General features: G+C 38.9%; 1 protein-coding gene across 3 annotated transcripts in view; it reads right to left on the reverse strand.

The window, feature by feature from the left end:
- Positions 1-23198, reverse strand: part of pitpnm3 (PITPNM family member 3) — a 105079-nt gene that overhangs the window by 60404 nt on the left and 21477 nt on the right. For 2 of the 3 annotated variants that reach the window (XM_063493532.1, XM_063493530.1), the window contains exons 2-3: positions 17949-18044; positions 2117-2227 (exon numbers count right to left, since the gene is read on the reverse strand). In XM_063493532.1, coding sequence (XP_063349602.1) covers positions 2117-2227; positions 17949-18044 — 207 coding nt within the window. The remainder of the gene's footprint in view (positions 1-2116; positions 2228-17948; positions 18045-23198) is intronic. The other variant, XM_063493531.1, reaches the window with a different exon arrangement.

Raw genomic sequence — 23198 nt, forward strand, 5'->3', positions numbered from 1 at the left:
TGGCATCAAAGAACTCAGCGTAATGTGAAGCGGTCACTGGTAATAACATAATCTCTGTAAATATCTTCCTGCATAAAATCATGTAGACTGTCTAGGCAATGGACAACACATACTACATTTGCTCCCACAGCTCTCTGGTTTCTGTTTGTAGGCATTTTGTAGCTACAGTACTGAACAATTCTGTCTGTGCATTCTAATGCAGTCCATGTAGACAGCAGAAGAAGAACGTACTGGTCAAAATACAATCTCTACTACTGTCTATTGTCTTGTCAGACAGTTTGCTTTTTATTAGCTGTTTTAATTAAAACCACACGTATACTCAGACGGGAAATACTGACCGGCATGTGGAACACAAGTGTTGACCTGGACATCAACATTATCCATTGTCTAAACATCCACTGGCTTCATCAAAGCCCTCTAAACATTGTTTGCTGTTCTCAGCGGCTTATGATACCAGACAATAGCTGATGTTTTCCCAGATTGATTGAATAATACGGTGATGCGAACTCTGGAGGTCTGTCCAGCTTTAAACCTGCATTTCTTTATTGTTGTTATAATTTTGAGTTACAGTGGAGGACAAACAAAGCTTAAGTTATTTTCACACATTCTCTGCATCCCTGAATTTCTCTATGACTTACCTGACAGATGTGCCCAGATCGGACATTAGCCAATGTTTAACCTGCCAGCTCCCTATTTACAAAGTCCATGTGATGTCAGATTAACCTGATGTATTCACTGCTGGTGAATAAGTCTTATGTTTGCTGCCTGGTGCACATTCAGGTCTCTCTCTCGCCTCCTTTCTCAGAGAGCAAATGCATCTGAAATGGTCAATTTTCTGTTGTGGAAACTCCGGAAAACATCCCAGCCTGATTCTCCTGAAATTGTTCAAAGTTCATGTGTAAAATTGCCTTTTGTCACCAGATCTTTGATGTGAACTGGCTGTATTGAATCCGAATAGCCATTGTCCAAAACACTAGCAGCTCTTGTTTGTTACTAGCAACTGTGAGTACCACTTCCACTGTTTTCGACTGATCTGTAATTTATAATATTCTACTTTCTCGTTAAAACCACATTAAGAAATCATGGAAACTACAGAAACAATCATCATCGTGAAACTCTGTAAATATAATGGTGTTAATCTCATAACCTTATTTGCAATGCATTTATATGCAAGTTTTTAGTGGACCAAATATGAGATGTTGCCCTGAACACAAGCAAAGACACTAATGAACTGAATAAATCTGATTCAGTGATTTAACTGATTTGATACTTGGTTATGTGACTGGATACAGTGACTCCCAGCCTTTGAGCTTTGACTAAAGTGACTAGAATCAGCACAGGGAAATTTGATTTCTACGTCTCTAAAATTATGCTTATGATGTTTCCTGCAAAAGAGCCCGGTTAAATAAAGTTTGCACTACCTGTCTGACACTAAAAGAGAACACAAGTCCCGGTGACGAAGGTCAAGCTGCTTAAAATATGGATATTTTTCTAAGGATTTGTTGTTGGGAACAAAACCTTCAAAGGCCAATACGTGTTAACCATTTATTCTATCATAGTATCTATTAATGTCAAGTGGACACTAATGCTGGCCAATCAAATACATGGAAGGGTCGACACTTGGCATCATTATAATTATTTCCCATTTTATTCTGCAAAAAACTATAAATTGCAAGAAATCTGATGACCTGTAAGAGTTATAAAACTGCCTCAAAGAAGATATCTTACTGTGTAAAAGGCCTCCGTGCCCCCTGGTAGCAAACACACACTGAGGGCTATTTTGGGTCTGCAGTTCAAAGCTAGAAAATATTACCCTGTACTCATTATGACTTAATAAGATGAAATCAGGGCAGTTCTTTCACTTCTTTTGGCCCTTAGTGGTCAAAAATGACTTAATGTAGCTTTAAATACAAGCTACAGTCCATTTACGATCTGGCCGCTATTATCATCATTCAGTGGGAAATTTTCACTATCATTCCAGGCAATTTGGACCTTCACTATGGATGTGTGAGCAGTGTAAAACACACTTATCACTGTGCTGGTGTGTGTGTGTGTGTGTGTGTGTGTGTGTGTGTGTGTGTGTGTGTGTGTGTGTGTGTGTGTGTGCAGAAAATACCATGTGACTGGTCCTCCATGTGTCCCAGCGTTTCGATCTGCTCCACCAGGTCATTTGAGTTCCACTGACTCATCCCCAGCAGAATGGCGCTCTTCCCTTCCATAACATCTGCTGGGACACACACACACACGCACACAATTAAGTAAGGACAGTGCAGCAAAAACAAAGGCCATTTCTTCTTTCTGCATATCAATATTATTTCAAGTTATTGAAACTGAACACCTGGAAAAGTCAGTTAATAAATTGTAGAGCAGTTGAAAGTGTGAACATTTTTAAACCTAAATTTAGAATCTAACTCGTTATTTAGGGACATAATAGTTTCTATGGCAGGGAAACTGCATTAGATAAATAATAAATACACCACTGGACCAAACCCAAGACAATATTTTGTGGTGTTAAGCTTTAAAAAGGTTATCTTCTTATTGAGAACTTGGCAATTACATGTTTAAAAATAAGATATTGTTTATTGAATGGAGGACCAAGCACAAAAATGTTACTGGAATGTGTACTATCAACACAATAACTGGAAAATAAGCATCTGTAAAATGCAATATATTTTTCAAATGCTGTTTTTTCATGCAAAACAAATGTGATCCACGAGATCCAATAGCATTTGTTAAGTCAAAATGAGTCACAAGATTGTTTTATTTTTGGTGTGCGGGGAGCCAACTTGCCTGTTGTGGACCTGGCTTGTATATGCTGGAGGCTACCTCTGCCAGCACACTGTGGAGTCATTTGTAACCTTAAACCTGCCAGTTGAAAGTAAATCTCAATTTTTTGCCAATAAGACCTGATTCTTGCGTTGGGCTCTTGGGCCCACTAACCTGAGCTCAAACATTTATTTAAAAAGAAATTGCATGCGATGGTAAAACAGTTCTACCAGATCCAGCTTCCTGTTTCGCCTATGATGCTTGTAACCTGCGTAACAGATCCTATTAATGGCATTCTAGGAGAAACAGGCATTCTATCATGCTTCTTGCCTAGTTAGCAATGTCTTAAAGGTTATATTATATCAGTTTTAAATTTGGTATGCTTTCTTTAAAACATAACTCACCACACTGTCATAGTAAATGACAGGCTCTACTCATCACAGCTTGTCATCCAGGACCGTTTGAGATGGGCCCTGTCATGCATGAAGAAACACCTCTACCTGACAGACTTTTCTCCCTAACATTTTCTTGGCTGGAAGCTCTGAGAGACTCTGACGTAGAGCTACAAGCCCCGTCTATCTGGATCACACAGCAGCCAGAGTGCTGGTCACAGTTTGTCTTTCGCTATCTGCTCTGACTCTTTCACCCTCTGTGCCCTCTCTTTCCACTTCAATTACACAGTACTGGGATGAATATAATGATGCAGATACACACACACACAGACACACAAACACACTCGCAGTTTCAAACACACAGACAAGCACTAAGAAAAGGGAAAGCACTACGGAGGAGACGCATATTTGATCCAAGCAAAGCGTTTCAGGATGTAAGAGGCCAGGTTTTTGGTCAGGGGGAGAATGTAAAGTGGGTTTTACACAAAACCATGAAAACACAGGTTACTGAATATCTGTGGAAGGGGGAGCAGAGCAGCAATACTCATCCAAGAGGCTCCTCTGAGAAGCAAAATGTATTCACAATGAACAAAAAAAACTCCACTTAAGCTAAAATCAGCGTGGCACAGAAATAAGATGCACACAATTTCATCTGCAAATGAGTAAAATAGTAACACCAGCTCAGGAAATCAGGTGGAGCACAATGAAATGTGCTGATAAGCAAGAGGGTAGTAAAGCCATTTATGTCCACCACATCTCTGGCTTCTGGAGTATACGAAGGAACAGCTAAATCGGATTTGAAGAACAGGCATAAAGAGGAATGGAAGTGTGAGATTTGACTGCAGCTGACAGCCCTGAGGGAGGGAAAAAAAGAGATTTAAAAACATCTCTCAACCTGTCAGCTCGCAGTCAGTTGTTGTCAGAGTGGAAGCTGCCTCGATTGACCCTGACCACGCCGGTGTTTTAACAATTCTCAATTTCTTCGTCTCATCAGAATGAGTTGGTTGCAGGAAGGGAATACCAAAATACTACTTCGGGCTTTATTTTAGGTCCATTCAACTTCCGATGACGCACTACGAAAATGAGATTGCTTCGGGGATTATCCAACAAAATGGCATAAAAAGGATGAGTCGGGTAAGTAGGCTGCTGAAGATGGATGGCACTGAAGTATCACGCACAGCTCACATACAGACAATAAATATGTGATCAGTTATACAAAAGCCAAAAAGTGTATAAAGGATGTGTAGACACAAGTTTGTGCTTGAAGAGGAAGGTTTTAGTTTTTCATCGTGTACTTCAAAGTTATATCAGCCATCTGACTTTTTGTTGTTGAAGACATATTAGAAATATTTAAATCAAGTCTTTTAATGTGTGAATTATCTGCTCTGTCAGTGTGACAACCAGAGTCTGTAAAAATACAGAGCAGATGGACATCATCACGAGTTTGTAGGAGAGGGACCCAAATGCAGACAACACAATAAACAACAAATGCACTTTTATTCAAACAGGTGGAAAAGTCCAAATTCCAAATAACAAAGCCCATACAGGAATGTACAGTAACATGACAGGGAAGACACACTGAGCCAAAACAGACATGACACAAGAGGACAATAAGGAAAAGTGAGGACAGCTGATGGATGTGATGCACAGGTGAACAGAATTTAGGTAATGGGACAAGGAGGAAATAAAACTAAATACAAAGCACAAGAGACAAAGGAGTCCTAGAATATAACGGGAAGTAACAAATGAGGGACAGAGACAAAGAATTAACAAGAAACAAAAGTTCACTGAGGAAGGTAATTTAAACTGAATCACAAAGAAATAAACACAGTACTTGAGATGTAAACAGAATACAACACAACATAAAAGTAACCAGCCTAAAAGCCAAAAAGATAAACTGTAAACTTTACAAAATTTAAAAAATTAGGCCAGAGATCCAGGACCTCCTCTTTACACATGATTTGCTTGAATTCAAAGGGTCTGACAAAAGTATTACGTGATTTGAACAACTGATTTTATCAAAAAGTCCCCAAGTATCGATTCCAAATGTTAAACTTGATTCTTTTCTCTGGAACTCTCAGTATGAGGTCCAAAGAGTCGCTGATGCAAGTGAAGATGATTAGAGAGTTGAGAGAGACAGCAAAACCACAGAGGACAAATAAAGTGGATGATAACCATTTCTGTGATTAAGAAAAAAAAAAAACCCAACATCTAACCAAGTCAAGATCAATCTTGTACAGGGATCATTACTAAGGCCTACAATCAAGAGACACCTGCATGAATGGAAATACAGACGGTTTATGACAAGCTGCAAACCCCTGGTTAGATTAATGAACAGGAAGACCGGATTTGAATTTGCCAGAGAACACCTAAAAGAGCCTGCACGATGCTGGAGAAATTCCTCACGCAAATGAAACCAAGATTAACTTGTTAACTTGTACCAGAAAGACAAGAAGAATAAAGTATAGAGAAAGAGAGAAAAACCTCTTGATCTGAAGCATGCTGCATTATCTGATAACATAGGGCCAGTAGGGTGCCAGTTCAGCTCGATGGGATAAGCAGGTAATCATATCTTGCATAGCTGAGAGCGGCTGGCCTGGGTTCGAATCTGACCCACGACCTTTTACCACATATCTCCCCCTCTTTCTCTCCCTCTGCTTTCCTGTCACTGTGCCTTTTTAAATAAAGCTGTAAAAAAGAATGGTGGCGGTAGCTATGGCACGTACAGCTGCCAGTGGAACTGGGTCATTAACGTTTATTGATGATCGGTCTCCTGATAGAAGTAGCAGAATGAATTGTGACATGTACAGATTCTCTGCTCAGATTCAGCTAAATGCTGGAAAACCGATTGGACAGCACTTCAAAGTACAAATGCATAACGACCCAAGCATGCGGCAAAAGCAACTCCAGAGTTTCTGAAAGCAAAGAAGCTGGATGTTCTTGAATTGTTCTTCAAGTCCCTCTGAACGTGTGGAGCTATTCTACAAAAATAGCTGTAATTCCTGCAATAATTTTGTTAAAACCCTTGAATTACAGCTGAAAGTCTGCACTTCAATCACATCTTGATTGCTGGGTTTAAAATCCCTTGTGGTGATGTACAGAGGCAAAATTACAAAAGAAAATGTCCAAATTTCATTGTCCAAATTTCAATGGACCTGACTGCAGTTGTACAATCAGCTACACTAATGAGCTACTCAGCTTGTTCACAACTAGCAAAGTGTAGAGCTTGGCAATACATGAAAACATCTCTCCCATGCAGCCATATCACCATTCAGCCCTTCACCATAGCAACTGGGGTCGTCAGCGGTGGACATTTAATCTGACATTAGAAATCAATTGTGATTAATTATGTGATATAACCTTTTCAGAATTTAGCAGCCTTGTCATTGCTGCCCCAAAATGCTGACTGCAGTGACCCTGAAGCTGCCTGATCAATATAAGCACTCACCAGTACTTTGATGATGAATCTCTTCTTCTTCTTCACACCACAAACCGGGGTGGAGCAGTATAAGAGGAGGAATACTCAGCAGATAATAAATTAATGAGGTGTAGCTCCTGCAGGGGTCCTGCAATTTTTAGTGACTGACATACTCTGTTGGTTGCTGCATATAAGCAAATGTCCAAAACTTACAGTTTTTTAATATAACTTTGGCTCATCACAAAAGCCCTGGAGGGCCATAAACCAAACTAAAGATGACTACTCGATTACTACACTGTTTATTATCTCTATTAATAGAGGTTTGACCCAGCACTTTGAGTTTTAATATATTCTGTTTATGGTTTATTTTTTAAAATCATTTAGTCATCTTAAGCTCCTCGGTTGCTCAGTTATAGTTCTTTGTTTATTAGACTCCCTTTGTGTCATCACTCCCTGTGTTTAAGTCTCCCTTGTCGGTTCATCATGTTGAGTCTGCTTGTCTTAACCTGTCATGTTTCTTGTTTTCGTGTCCTATGTTGTCAAGCTCGTGTCATGTCTGCCTTTCATTATGTTTTCTGTTTTATTTTGAAAAGGTCTGGTGTCCCATGTTTATCATGTGTAGTTTCACTTCCCCTGTGGCGGCATTATGTTCATTCTAATCACCTGTTTCCCCATGTGTTTCCACTTCCCCTGATCACCTCCTGTGTGCATTTAGTCTGTGTGTTTTCATTCATTCCTCATCCAATCATTTGCTATCCTGCCATGTCATGCCATGTTTCCAGGTCTTCATGTATTCATGCCAAGTAGTCACGCTTAAGGTGTTTTTCATGTTTATTTTCTCCTCGCCACATTTTTTCATGGTTAAGATGTTTCATGTTTTCTTTCTAGTTTTCCCCAGTTTAGGTTATTGTTTTTGCTCAAAATTATTTCCACCCTTTTATTTTTGTACTGCTCAATCAGCCATAATAAACTACGCGTTTTCTGTTAGAATCAAGTTTTGTTTTTGTGTGTCTGCATTCGTCTCCTCCTCACTCCAAACAGTCTGCTTCAGCCAGACTTTGACCGGATGTCATTAAATGCCACTACAAATGTACAAACACTGTGTAAAAGAGCCCTGGTTTGAAGCATATCCACTCACAATCAAATTAGATTTTAACCAAATATAGTTCAGGGAGTACACAACAACATAGTAATGCAAGTCTGACTTGCATTAAAACCCAATTTACAACCAAAACAGTCATATGTTTTAATATCCTGTCAGGCTCAGTCCTCTCGCTATTTAAATTAATGTCGCAAATAACAAATCAGGATTAACACACAGCAAATTTGTTAACAGCTCACATCAATAAACAATCGAGTTGGCATTCGCCTAAGCAGCCAGAAGGCAAAAATAGTCCTGATGTAAAAAAGGAAAACTAAAAAAACTAAAAAAAAAAAAAAAAAAGACTTCTCCTCATTGTGTATGCAACTCAATTGCTTTTGAATGCAAGATCCTTAAAAAAAAGTCGAGATGTATTTATATTCCAAGGTCTGTATTATGCATTCTAACAAGCAAAAGGCAACCATGTAAATGTAAATGTGATATCATCTAAAATCAAAACAGTCCGGCATGTCTCACAGCGAGGAGGACAAGGAGGAGGAAATCAAACAGTTTTGACCTAAAGAACTGTTATAGCTCATCAGGAATTTAATGGTACCACAGCTGACACTTCAGGTCATTAACCGCAATAGAAATTTTGCTTTTGCTTATTGTTTTCATTGTTTTTGTCTGCTTGCATTCATTTTAAAAATACTAATGACATGGTGCTGAAGGGGTGAGAGGCTGAAGTGGAGGTGTAGGATTGAGAGAGACAAAATTTTTCAATTTTACTACTACAGATGGTGTAAAAAGAGGAAATGAAAGCAATTCTCATTCATTTACACACACTGCTGTTGTTGGTAATACAAAAACAACACTTCACGTTGCAGAGAAACAGACTGCATTTCTACATTTACGTCTATGACATGACACAGCACAAACCACTCTGTGATGCAGGAAACCTTAATCATGTTTCATTCCATTTAACACCCCAAATGTATTTTATTGTTGGGGATTGGTGATGAGAAATGCCATTAACTGCAGCTTTTCTGCACTGCATTTTCATTTGGAAACAAAAGACCCAAGAAGAATCGTAGGATTGTCTCTTAAACTGTTACCCTCAACCCAAAACAGGCCAGTTATCAAATAAAACTGGACTATGTTTAGTCTTACTAAGCAATTTTAATTAGAATTGCGATGTTTAGGTTAGTACAACTTATTCAGCAACGCAATCTTTTTCTAAGAGTAATAACTCAAAGAAAAAGCCTTTATTCTATTGGCTTGCTCAAACTAATGATGTCCCATCATGTTTCTGCATGTGGTTTCTTCACTGCAGGCAGAACTTCAAATAATTTAACAATTTGAAAGTATCCTCTTGAAATGAATCGTTAAAACTCCTCCTAAGCAGAGCGGTTTGGATTTTGCTTGTCTTCTCTGAGGATAAGCGTCGAATGTCTTGTAATCTCCTTTCACTGGAGAGCTTTCTGGATTTGAATTGGAGGTAAACTTGAGGTTTACCTGCCTCTGGTGGAAAATTAATATTTTATGCTCATCGGTGAAGCAGACTCCAGAGCATGAGGTGGACGTTCATGAATCCGCTCAGCATCTTCACCGGATCTTTGTGGGTGTCTGCACGTCAGCCTGGGAAACTCTGTGACCCCCAGTGTGTGTTTCGCTTCTGTTTTTATCATCACTGTAGGCCAGCTCCAGAAGCCTCTGACGATGTGACAAACTGATTTTGTGTTTGCGTATTGGGGTGCGTGGGGGCTTTGCTAAGGGGCAGCTGTGCACAAAGGAGTCAGGGGAGTTAATCAACAGAGATGACAGCGTCAAACATCCAGCAAACAGCTGTGTTGCCTCTACACCATGTCACACAAACACTGGCTGACACGCAACAACATCAGTAACAAAAAAATAAAGCTCACAGCCTCGGTTCTCATCACAGACGTTGATGAATTTCATGTCTGCTTCCCTGTTTAACAATACGATTTACACTGTCATTTTTTAAGTCTTATTCAATTATTTTTATTTTTTCTTGCAAAAAACTATCAAGAATAATAATCTGGAGTCTCGTGCTTGCTCAGATTTGTACTCTACTGCTCAGGGCTCGCAAAATTTCAAAATCCCTGGTAGCCCTTCGGGCAGAGACTCTTCAGTTTTTGGTAGCCCAAAAAAACATTAATCAAAAAATTGTTGAAACACAAATTACAATATTGTATAAAAATTACAATCATCAACTCAAATACTTGGTTGTAATTGAACAGAAATTTCTATGAACTTGTAAGAACTGTACAACAGGAATCAGTCTGTGTCAGATCCTGAATTTGAAATTTCCACTGAAGTCACGGGTAAGAGGCAAGTGGAACCAAGATCTAGGCCATTTGCTTGTTGAAGTTTGCAAAGACTGCTAAATTTTGCCAGTGGTAGTTCACTCTTTGCAATATAGTAGCTGTTCTAAACAGATTTTTCAGGTTGATTTTTAGTATGTTATTTGCAGACTGAGCAATAATCCATTTCTTGCATTTATCATGGGTTCTAATGGGGGCCTTTCTTAAAATTACTGGTCCCAGTAACAAAGGCGCTCGTCGACTCAGAAATCGAGGGAAACCAACAACACACCCGGCAGAACATTATGTTATTTACACGGGTGCAACTTCTTATCTTGTGCGCGTATTTTATTTTGACAGCGAATGCGCACCTGCGGACCACTTATGTGCACCCCTGGTTATTTAGCTTGTCATATTCCAGCCACAGAAATTCTTTTGTCCATGAAACCATAAAGCTGCACTTTCTTTTTGCCTTAGTCTGATTTGTCATAACTTTTCCGTTTTGTGGTAAGCTTTTGGTCTTATTTGGCTCAGCAGAACTAAAATATATATCCTGCTGCCTTTACACACGCACTCACATAACGCTCAGCGATTCTCTGCGCGATCAACCTCTCACATGTTTAAGCTTCCTGCGGGAGATTTCACTTGTCATGTTTGCATAGTAAACTAACGATTGATAAGACGATGTCAGAGGAATTGGTGCGCAAATTATCGTCACTCACCAATCAGTACTGTCGCTCTCTATACACAGTTCGCGCGATTGCAAAGTGAAAGCAAAAAACAAGTGCAAATTCAAATGCGATTTCAATATGTCACATATAGGGCTGCTCGATTATGGCAAAAATGATAATCACGATTATTTTCACTGAAATTGAGATCTCGATTATTTGATGATATTTATTTAACAATAACAATGTATTGAATAATGGCTTTAAAGATTGTCAAAAATAGTATAAAATAGTGTGCAAATACTGATAACAGTGCAAATGTTTGCAATATAAAAAATAAAATGTAAACATCTATGTTTAGTGAACTTTGCCATGTCGCTCTGTTTACACACTATGTCTACTTGATCCACGTCTGACTCCGCGAACCCATAATGTTTCCACACCACTGAAGGTTTTTTTTTACCTCTCTTTTCAGCCAACGGCAGTCACTCTCCTCTCCAAATAACTTCTGCTTAGCTTTCCGAGCTTCCCTCTGTTAGCTCCTCTTAATTGTTGTGCCGCGTGTTCGAAACGCAGAGAGGTGCGCTCGATTTGCCACACGGAGCAGCGCGAGAGTAAAGCACGAGGGAGGTGCTAATAATCGGCTCAGTCATTTTTAATGATCGTTGAAAGCCCAGATCGTAATTTAGATTAAAATTCGATTAATTGAGCAGCCCTAGTCACATATTGACAGTGGTTCACCGATGCCAATGACCTATTTACCCAGCTACATTTCCGAAAGAATGCAACAGCATTGACATATATTTTTCCTTCCTATGATAGCCCGACGGGCAGGGCAGGGATAGATTCTGGTAGCCCGACTGGAAAAATCGCTAGCCCCGGGACGATTTTGCGAGCCCTGATGCTATAGTTAAAGTAATTTTCATCACACTAAACAATGAATCACAAATATTCCTTAGGGTTTATTTGAATTTTTTTGCAAATATTAAACTTCGATGTTTTTTTAGGGAAGAATCTGTTTCTGAAAAAACAAAACTCTGTGAAAGAGCAGCAGTCAAATGCATTAATGAAAACGCGAGAAATGACAAGGAGGAGGATTGTGTGAAAAAAGGTACATCAGCAGGATGAGATTTGAGGCAAAGAATGTGAGGCGCTGTGGCTAAAAACACGTCTTTTTTTGCTGTACAAAGCACATATGTGACTAGCAGTAACAGATGAGACCCAGCTTCAGTAATATGTATGAAATTCTGCTTTAATTAGAAATGATATGCTAATTAGAAATTGTATGATAATTATATGGTAATTATTTGGCTGGTATTTATTATTGGTTAATATCTGGTTAGAGAATTCTAGTCTAGTGAAAGCTGTAATATTTAAAGATCTTTTAGAATGAATTTGAACATCAGAATAATATAGTTTTATTTATTTGCTTTGTTCTGATAACTAACTATAAAACACTCATACTTGAGATGAAACATGGAAGTTGTCAATTTGTTAAACTAAGCTACGGTTAGCCTAGCCACTTCACTGACTGAATGTTTGTACTACTGATAGAATACCATCCTGTTTTCATTCATCAGGCAGAACAGAAAATACAAGCACATTATTTAATAGGAATGCTGCAACCAGCCTCTCAAGTCTCATTTAATGGGGCACTACAGGAATCTTAACCTGCTACATTCTGCTAGAATTGAGTGGCCAATACATAAAGTCATACTTCCTATACAGTATACTGTTGCCATATTATTGTGAACCCCCAAAAAGACAAAAGTGATGACCTAAACTAATGCTGCAAAACCAATCTGCTGGATGACAGATGAAAAACCTCACAAATGTCAAACCCTTGTGTCCTTCGCTCATGTATGCATTTTCATCTTTTCTTTTTTGCAAACTCTTTACAAGCAGTCTTTGATCAACTTGTAATAGATGCATGCTGTGACCAACCAATTATATTGATGGGTCTCAAAAGCTTAGATGAAGTGAAAGCTCTGGAATACAGTGTAGCCACTTCTGAATACTCAGCTTAAAATGCCATGTGCAGTGTGGGCAAGAGCCCTAGAGATGCATCATTTCCTTTCCAGGAAGATCCAGAGAATATATTGTATTTACAAAACCATCTGTATAGATACAGCTCATAATCAAGGAAATGGTTTAAACAACTGTTCAAAACAATACCCCCCCCCCCCCCCCCCCCCCCCCCCACACACACACACACACACATGTCTGGTTTGCTATCCTCGTGGGGACATCCCATTGACATAATGCTTTCCCTAGCCCCTTACCCTAACCCTAACCATTAAAAATAAATGCCTAACCCTAACCCTTACCCTAAACCTAACCATAACCTAATTGTAACCCTGACAGTAAAACCGCATTTTGAGTGTGAAAATTGCTTTCAACCCCGAGGGGACCTGGATTTTGGTCCCCACGGTGCAGAAAGTCCCCACCAGGATAGTAAAAGTCAGATTTTGGTCCCCACCAGGATAGTACGAACCCGTACACACACACACACACACACACACACACACACACACACACACACACACAAACCCAAAGTGATAATAGAGGCAGCCTGGGCTCGTCTTTTTAGCAGAAATCTGGGGAAATGCTCTGACAGTCTTCATACATTTTCATGTTTTTTTTCCCTCTGTCCACTGGGTAACGCAGTGTAGATGAAGGCATTCATCATAACAGCATAAATAAAACTCCCCCAAGCTTATTGTGATGGTTTGAGTGGTGGGCCTATAATATGACAAACTAACCACTCAATCATGCTTTCATTCGGAATCCAATTCTTTCAGTTTCTCTCTCAACTTTTCTAACTTTTAAATTACTTTTCGTGAAAAAAACATATATCCCCTCTGCCTGCAGGAAAAAAAGAGACGAGTTATACGCAACCAACACTCAGAGGCCTGCAGTTAGCAAGCAGCTGTAGTGGGTCATAATTTCCACAACCTTTTATGACCTTGGTCTGGTTTCCCTTTTAAGGAAGGCATCTTTCATTCTAAGCGCATGTTTATGTTTAGAATAACTTGCTCTGTTGTCTTTGCTGCAGGACACAGCTCCACTTCTCCCCCGAGCTCAGGCTATAAAGTCACAGAGAGACCACAAGGAAAAAATAAACTCAATTAGAATATGCTCCCCTCTCTGTGCTTCGCTGTATATCCTCTTTCACTTGTGCTCATTCTTAAGAGCCTTCTTTGCAGAATGAAACAGTCATGCTTTCATCCAACTTGAAAGGATAATCCAGGGTTTTCACAACCTAATACTTCAAAAACACTGGCCTGCCCCAAGTCCTTCCGATGGTGTGCTCGGTGAGAGATGACAAAATGAGATGTGATATGTTTGCTCTCCGCAGACCAAACAAACAAGCAATAAGCCAACTAGAGATGGAAGAAATGGCCTGAAATAAAAGACAGGACCAAAACTGAATGGTGCTTTGTGAAAAGCGTCTTGAATACAAATTCAGGGCACTCTACAAAGAAGCAACACGGTTTTCACCTCACAGCAGATGGATATGGAAACTTTGATATTACAGATTCTCTATAAAATGCAAAATTCATGACTGGAAAACAATAGCATCCTCCTTGATCAGTGTTTCAGCTATCTTGACTGTTTTGAGGAGACAGATGTTCCACAGCAGTTTATGTCTGAAGCTACAGATTATAGCCAGTTAGCTTTGGTGGGTATACAGGCAGGAAATTAGGAAAAAGGTTAATTAACAACCTAAATCATATTGACATGGGATTATTACCAGGGGGGACATCGTGTCATTTAGAAATTACCCTCTAACTGTGAAACATGTCAGTTATTACCAAACAATGTAATAACTGACATCTCTGGTTGCTATTTGCATAACCATCAATAGGCTGCACATAATGACTGCTGAGCCTGTTGAAACGCATGCTACCATGCACTGAGCTCTCTCTGTAAATTAGTCTCCAGGTTATGTAGCAATATATATCCTCTTGAAACTGCACTGTATAACATTTAATTTTTAATAGACAGTAGAGCTGGGCGATATAAGATTTTTTCATATCACGATATGTTTTTTCATTTCAGGCGATAACGATATATATCACGATATAAGCCAAATAACTATATTTGTAAGATTTAAATGTGCCGTTGCTCACAAGTAAAATGTGAAATAATCAGCAGCTTGTTTTGATTTAAATATTTATTTCCCATAATAAGTTCAACAGGGTAGATGTACTTAAGGAACATGAGACTTTTTCAGATAAATAAAGGCAAATATTGCAAACTACACAAAAGGCAGCCGCTAAAGCGTTTAAGTTTCAAAATAGAACAAACAAAACAGACTACTAAATTGTCAATTCCACTTAGAAACAAAATATTAATTCTAAAAATAAATCTTGGTTCGTTTTACAGAAGAACAGACAAAATTGACTAACTTTTGTCAATATCAAATAAACTGAGAACTAAAAGGAAATTGTCAATCTCTCCTTGTTGTATAGCTTAGCTTTTCAAACAGTTTTAACAGTGACTTTAGTCTGACAAAAGCCGAATGACGAATTAGCGCTTTCAGTCAGAGACTGAGCATGCACCGGTTTATTGTCTTTCCAGACTTGCTTTCGGCACAATTTACAGTGTGCGCTACTCTGTTTTTTGTCAGACTTGAAATAGCCGAAATACCTTCACACTACGGAACTTCTATGGCCCTTCCGTTCGACAATCTCTCCGGCATTGGAACCATCATCGGTTTTTTCTTCGGTAACCTTCGCTCACGCTCTCGGTTGATTTTTCTCTACTCGGCAAACTCATTTCCTCCATTACCCGGGCAGCCCGGCTGCAAAAACAAATACACATGTGCACCTTGGCACTTGTGCTGTACGTAACAAGTCACGTGACGTGACGCTGCGGCTGTGATTGGTTCAGCTCTGCGCTACTTAATTTGGATTGGCTGTTCTTTCTTTTTTTTTTTTAAGAGGACAAGAGAGATGAGGTCTATCGCAATAGTTTAATTTTTCTATCGAGAAAAAGTTATTTCGCAATACATATCGTTATCGTTCTATCGCCCAGCTCTAATAGACAGCATACAACTTATTCATTGTGCAGCAAAGAGGCAGAAAAAGTGTGCTTTAAAAAAAAGCTGAAATCACAGGGGACTAACGGTAACACAGGAAGTCTTCTTTTTCAGCTGCTCCCTTCAGGCGTTGCCTTAGTGGATCATCATTTTTGAATATTCTCTGCGGTCTTTCTCTTTGCCTCCTCTCTGGCAATTCCATATTCAACATCTTTTGTCTATTATGGCCACTATTCCTCTCATACTCCTGGCCATTCTAAACGCTCCCAACAACATAGGACTTCTCTGGTTCTCTGGCAGGTTCTCACAGGATTAGGATGATAGATGACCTCCACAATCATACTAGAGGTCCCCTGATCCCATTTAAATATGGCTTTAGGTGTAAAGACTGATTCCAATATAAGGTCCATACTCTAAATATGAAGCTTCACAGCTAGAAGGCAAATAAGCACATTTTCCAACAGTGCCAAAATGTTCATTTGAACTAATTAACAAGACATAAATAAACACAAAGAAAATATCGTCAAGATAATTGTAGCTTCTTTCCCCATTAACCACCAATATTTAATCAAAGGACATAAGGGACATCTCCGTTTCTCTCCGCTTCACAGCCACGTGGGATATTTCTTGGCTGAGAGTGGAATTCCATGCTGCAGATAGTGTGAGGGTGATGAGGTACATCGGCTCACATATAAGGCATGTGTGCTATCTTATCCCCCAGTGATTCCTCGCCACTGATAGGCGCCTCGACGCCAGTCTCATAAAATGCAGTGCAATGCACAGCTCTGCTCTGCAACAGCTGTGATAAGGATAAATATTTAATGTTTTCTAAGACTATGAGTTGTGAACGTGCCTTTTTTGGCAAAGAGGTTACGCGGGAGAGGGGAGGGAAGGAAAATCAAACAAAACTGAATGAAAATGGAAGGGAAAATGGCATCGATAAAAGCAAAAGTTAAGGACAAGACTGAATAGACAATGTTATATAAAGTTCCTCCACACCGCACATGTGACTTACATTTTCCCTTAAATGCAAAAATAGAAATGAGTGCAGCACTTTTTATCTAATACCCCAGAGGCACATTTTTATCATGTTTTCATCTCATACAAAGGAACACTAAACACCAGAAACTCTAAACACACTGCTGGGTATTCACTGACCTAATGTAAAATAAGAACATGTTACACTACTAAAACCATAATTGATAAGTGTCTCTACCATCAGACTCTTTGGGGATAAGCACTTGGAGTGGATAATTGGAGCGATAAGTGTTGTACTTATTCGCTGATTAACTCCCACTGGGACCGTGAAAAGGCTAGCAGTCCGGCATGTTCTCAAGTGTGTCTATTTATGGTCAAGCTGACATCTAAATGAATTTAAAAGGATCTTCAGCAGGAAAGTGGACAACAATTAAGAGTGACAGACTTCATTTGTCATCTATATCGAGTCCGGTCACTACAGCAATCATAAATACACAATACGGACCTCCTGCTTTGAAATAAAAGGAGCTAATTAATCTTTGTCACAACCTGTTACATTTGTCTAGTTTTATTATTTGATTTATTATTCTGTAGTTGGAATTCAATCTTGTAAAATATCCCAGATTATTAATTGTTGAGATTAGTGATTAGTGGCTCTTTTAAGCAAGTTTTCATCATTGAGACAACACAGAAAAATACCTGCACCACCAATCGAAGCTGTCTATGTAGTGTTTGTTTGATGAGTAAAGGAAACAGACAACTCTGCAATCATTTGAAATTTGTTATTCATTGTTATTCATGGTTCTTTGTATAATTCCGTTTGTTTTTCAGATTTGTTTCTTACTTTGTTTGTCTGCCTTGCACCCACATTATGCTGACAAATCATCTTGTATTTGTTGCAGCTCCTTTTGGCCTCTTTTCCCTAAATACTAATGAGGATGTGTCATTTTATCCAGCAAGAGTTGCGGTTTTTTGTTACTTGTCCTTGCCAGCACAGATGCCTTTTTAAAATAGTGTTACTGCTATTTTTAATGCTTCCTTGAAGCCTAAACATACCTGGAATGTTTTCAGTAATGAATAATTTATCTATCATAATGCCTACAGGATACATTTCCTTCAGCTCCTTCAGTGAAAAGGGCAGCAAGGAAAACAAGTATAGAGGTTTTTTGAAATGCTGATAATAAGTTCAGGTTATTTCATTCACTAATAATGTTGGAGAGTCCAAAAACTACAAGATGAAGGCACGAGGAGATGAGGACATGCAATTTCTTACTAACCTCTGGCGTCAAAGAACTCCTCATCGGAGCTGTCGACTGATTCTTGTGCAATATTCTGCAGGCACCAATGAGTGGCGCTGTGTTTTCTTGACGAACCTGTGAATCCAAAAAAAAAAAATTCTGCTTTTAGAGTCGGTCAACATAATGCAGTAAATAAAGAAAGACAAGGACAGACAACTCAAACATATTTGTATTTTTTCCTTTTCTTTATGTTGGTTGACACCTCTAAAGATTTGGAGAGAAAAGCAAGTGTGAAAGCCCCAGGTGGGAGTGCCTGGCCTTTCAAGTGTCACAGCAGGTGAAAAGACCCAATTGGACTTTCCTTTGAGCACCGTCGCGGCCCACAAGTGTCTCAGCAAGACAGCCAGGGAGTTTTTCATGACCTTCTGATACAAGAACAGGGACAAAAAAAAAAAAATTAAGCCTTTTTCCATTTGTTCACAATGTTTACTCTCAAGTATTCACACATAAAACCACTGCAAACAGCCAAGAACAGCAAAATGATTTCTTAAAATTCACTGAAGCAGCAGTAGTCTGAAACACAGTGGGTCAAAACTGAGAAAACACTATGTCAACTCCACTGAATGCGCTGGATCTCAAGTGAAGTTCACGAGGCCTGTGCCAAAGTTCAGATGATGTTTATTTACTGTTTTTCTCCTTGGGACAGCAATTTGATAAAGCTCAAAGAAAGATTCCTCTGACCTCTGCTGCATTGTGATGATGTACTGGTAATGAACCACATTTCCTTCCTGACTCCTCCTGGTTTAATCTTAAAGCAACATTTTCACATCTCCTTCAACGTACAAGAATTCACTGGGCAGTATAACTTTTAGAATAGAATAGAACTCCATTAATCCCTTGGGGAGGTCCCTTCAGGGAAATTATGAATTATTTATGAATTATTGTGAATTATGTTCTATGTTTTGATTTATGTCCTTCATTGCAAACCTACACATGTGTAAGTTTACACTACAAATTTGTAATTGTTTAATGCGATGTGTAAAAATACAGCTCATAAGGCAACAGGAAGAGTTTGTACAATATTAATGAGATTGAAAGTCAATATTCTGTATGACCACCTTTACTCTTCAACACACTCTGAACTCTCTCTGGCAAGCTTTCCTGTAATTTCTTTAAGTAGTCCTTAGGAGCAGTTCTCGAGGACATTCGACGCTCTTCTTGCCTGCCTTTTGCTCCATTCTCTCTCAAGATAGTCTCACACTGCTTCAATAATGTTGTGGTTAGTGCTCTAGGAAGGCCAGTCCATGACTGTTAGTGCTCCACTCTGTTTTTTTCCCCATAGAGGCTTTTACTTCATTAGCACTGCGCTTACAATCATTGTCCTGCGGAAAAATAAAGCCATTGATAATCAAATACTTTCCAAATGGTACTGCATCGTGGATCAAAATTTGACTTTATTTTCTGCGTTCATAATTTCATCAATCTTCGCATCATCCCCAACACCACTGGCAGAAATGCAGCACCAAACCATGACAGGGCCTCCACCGTGTTTTACAGGTGGCTATAAACACTCACTGTTGTACCTCTCTCTTGATTTCCTTCATAAATATTGATGATGGTTTGAATCAGATATTCCAGAATTGGACTCATCACTATATTGCCATTGATTTTTACTCCAGTTTTTGTGTAATTTGGCATACCTTAGCTTTTTCTCCCTGTTTCTCTTACTTAAGAACGGCTTCTTCACAGTGACTCTTCCACTGAGACCATTTCTATTGAGGCTTCAGTGAAGAGTCAACTACAGATTGAGATTGCAAGATTGCATATCTCAGGTTGTGTGTCAGGTTGTTGCTGGATTTTTTTTTCAGGTTTTTCTTTCTTTCTTTTTTTTTTGCATGACTTTGTGCATGACTTTCAGATACTGTTACTCAGCTGTTTTTTAAAAAGCCTACCACTTCTTCTGTCCTCCACTTGTCCAATTTCTTCAAATTCTTTAAGGACACACTGCACAGCATGCTGAGATATGCCAGGTTTTCAGGTGTTAGCTAGTGCAAAAATACTATTTATGTCTGTTAAATGATGCTATCTTTGGCAGTTTTCATAGATTCAGCTAACAAAATCAGAACAAATTATATGTTATAAGATGGGACCTAGTAACAGTGCTTAAAGGTAACTAAAACTGATTCTTTGTCAAGCTGTCTGTTATGTGTAGACAGAATATTTATGTTTGAATGATTCACAAATCAAGGCTAAGTGACTTAACAAACAAAAAATATTTAATCTAAAAAATGGTCAGGTATCTACACTTGACTGAAAACGAGTGAAAAAAATTAATTAATTAGAAAAATAAAAAAACAGCCAACCAGCCAGCCTTTAGAAAGCCTACAGAGCTATTGCTTAAGAACACTTTAAGAAATAACAAGAACGTCTTGCACCTTGAAAGCAAAAGGACTTGTTGCACAGCAGCATATGTGATGAAAATTGCTAAATTATACCACCAATCATAGAAATCATGCAAATCCTAAATATTTAGCAAAGACAGAAAGACTGAATCTGACTACATTTCCTGCTTGCTTTCAATTCATACAGTCTGTTTAATTATTTACTGAAATTTTGAACAGTTCCCAACCACAATTTACTTCCACAATTACTCACATCTGTATATTTCCTACACAACACTGTTTTATCATTAGTCTCTTTCAAGACTGGGGAAAAAAACATGTAAAAACACACTGCAAATACAAGTACCGCTTTGCATTGTGTGCCGTGAAACAAGTTGCTTACTACATCCATATTGGTCCAGCGTCTTATATGATACAGACCAAAGCATGCGAAGAAGGGCACCAAAGGTTGTTGTACAGCGTCATACATATCGTTATATCCTGTTACACATTTGTGTGGAATTTTGTCACAAATGTTGTATGAATTCTGAAGTTAAGGCCAAAACTGTGTTTTGTTACACTGTACAGTTAGGTGCTTTGTTAAGTCATAGTGACCTTGACTAACAACAAGTTCTGCCAATTCAATTGTGCACTGAGGATATTTAGTAATATCAATCTACTGTAATGTATCAATCTACTTGCGTGGAACAGGCAAACAGCAGAGGCGGCTGGCACAGGTGTATGTCTGCTCACACAGTAGGTGACGAGAGAGTTTATTTACAATTTATAGCCGATACCAGGGAGGAAGAACCAAATAGTACAATAAAAATGATCTAATCTACTGTAATTCATAGATGTAATGATTAAACATAAGTTTACAGATACCTACTGAAAAGCTAAAATTGTATTAAGTTATAGCATTTGACTGTTCCAGCGCTTTCCATATGTGTAAATCTGCAGAATGCAATGCAATGCTAACACAGCATTAGCTAACTTAATAGTTGTAACATCTGTATATATTAAAAACCTCAGAGGTGTATAATGGCTCAGTCACACTAGGGTAAAAAACAGGAAGGCATCAGTTGCCCAATGATTGCATGGAAGTTTTTGACATTCAGCAACCAATTTTCAAGTAGTGCAAGATTGCAAGGCAGCTGAACAGGCCCTCTGAGGGAATCTGTCTCCAAAACATTGCAGTCTGTATCAGATTGACTCACTCTCAGAGCGATTGGTGAAGGTTTACAAACAACCACCATCTATTATAAATGCAAACAAGCAACCAAGCTGGTTGCCAGCTGGTTGTAACCTAGTTATATTCCAGCAAACACCTATGCCATTTAGCTTTTAAATTATCATCCTCCAGCTACTACATCACTATTTGCTGAGTAATTTCTGAATTTCTGTTTCAAATCTATGAGGTTCAGGTTCAACAAAAGATTTATAACAGACAGCAACAGAATTGCAATTTTCACTAATTTATCACAGTTAATTGCTCCATTATCACAAATTTATTTGCCAGCTTGACCCCAATTGCAAAGTAACAGCAGACTGATAGTAGACTGACTTCATCTTGATGCCATTTTATTGTTGTTTTGACGTAGCAAAAATGAAGACGGCTCCTGAATGTGAGCAGTCACAGGATCTTTCAAGCAATGATTTCAAAGGCAACAAGACTGCAATTTATTGCACCATTGCAATCGTTTTGATTATGCATTGGTCTCAAACCACTGTTTTGCATAGTGTGACTATAGTATAAGCCTGGCTAGGAAGAACTTATGATTTCTTGTTGTAATATGAAGCCACACAGGCTCGGATCATATAGCTTCATATTACGTCACATCTAGGCTGGATCTTTACTCACACTGGACTGCTGTGAGGTAGCTCTATGACTATGGTATAATCACAGAGCTACTTTCAGCATTACAGCGGAATAATATGGATAGATGACTCAGTAACCTTGCTTTTCTCCCATAAAGGATGATGACATAAATAATCAACAGGCCTAATAAATAAGGATTAGGGTGAAGTTTGCTCTTCAACCTTTGACTTAGCAGTCCTCAAGGGACTCTGGGATCCCTGAACCACAACACAGCCTTTTCCCTTTTCTCTGCAATGGAGAATGATTGAGCAGGCTCAAGTGTGGATTAGTCCAGTCCTTGAGTGAGCATTTATTGTGCATCAACATTCAGACCGGCTGCAGCACCCCCAGCCAAAACAGCATTTTTCCAGCACATTACACAGGAATCCCTTATATACCATCCCTGAGTACTAATTTGTGTCAACAACCGGTCAGGGAGCCCAACGTACACAGAGCAAGGCAATCTAGCCAAAATATAATTCTCTGCTCACAGACAAATAAGCAATTACTGCACCAAACACCAAGATGATTGCTATTTCCAGGAAAACACTTCTCTCTTTGAAATTGGAAATATGCCTCCACCCACTTTAACAAAATGGAAACAGGAGCTATAAATACATTTAAAATGCTCAGCAAAGCCTTGACCAGAAGACAGGTAAGTACAGCAGACAAAGCGCACATTATTCTATTATTCTGTAAGTGAGTCAGCAGTAGAGTGCTATGAAACAACAGACAGCTGGCATGCCTGCTTGTGGTAGCCCACTTGCCCACCCTCTCATTTATGTTTTATGTATTGTGTCAGACTGACTTTCTGGCAGTGGCACAGACATCAAAACACAGCACGAAATACAAGATGAGATGGAGGACAATCTCTGGTGTATTCATCTTTGCTGGTATAAGATTTGGAATGCATTTGGTTGTTCATTTGAGCTGCATTAGTTCTAACTATATCAACAGGGTCGCACTCAATGGAAGAAATAATAATAAAGACATTATTTTTATTTGTGTGCAAAAAGGATGTATTAGAGCGATTTTATCCACCTAATTTAG

Source organism: Pelmatolapia mariae, linkage group LG14, assembly GCF_036321145.2.
Source record: "Pelmatolapia mariae isolate MD_Pm_ZW linkage group LG14, Pm_UMD_F_2, whole genome shotgun sequence".
NCBI classification, from domain to species: domain Eukaryota; kingdom Metazoa; phylum Chordata; class Actinopteri; order Cichliformes; family Cichlidae; genus Pelmatolapia; species Pelmatolapia mariae.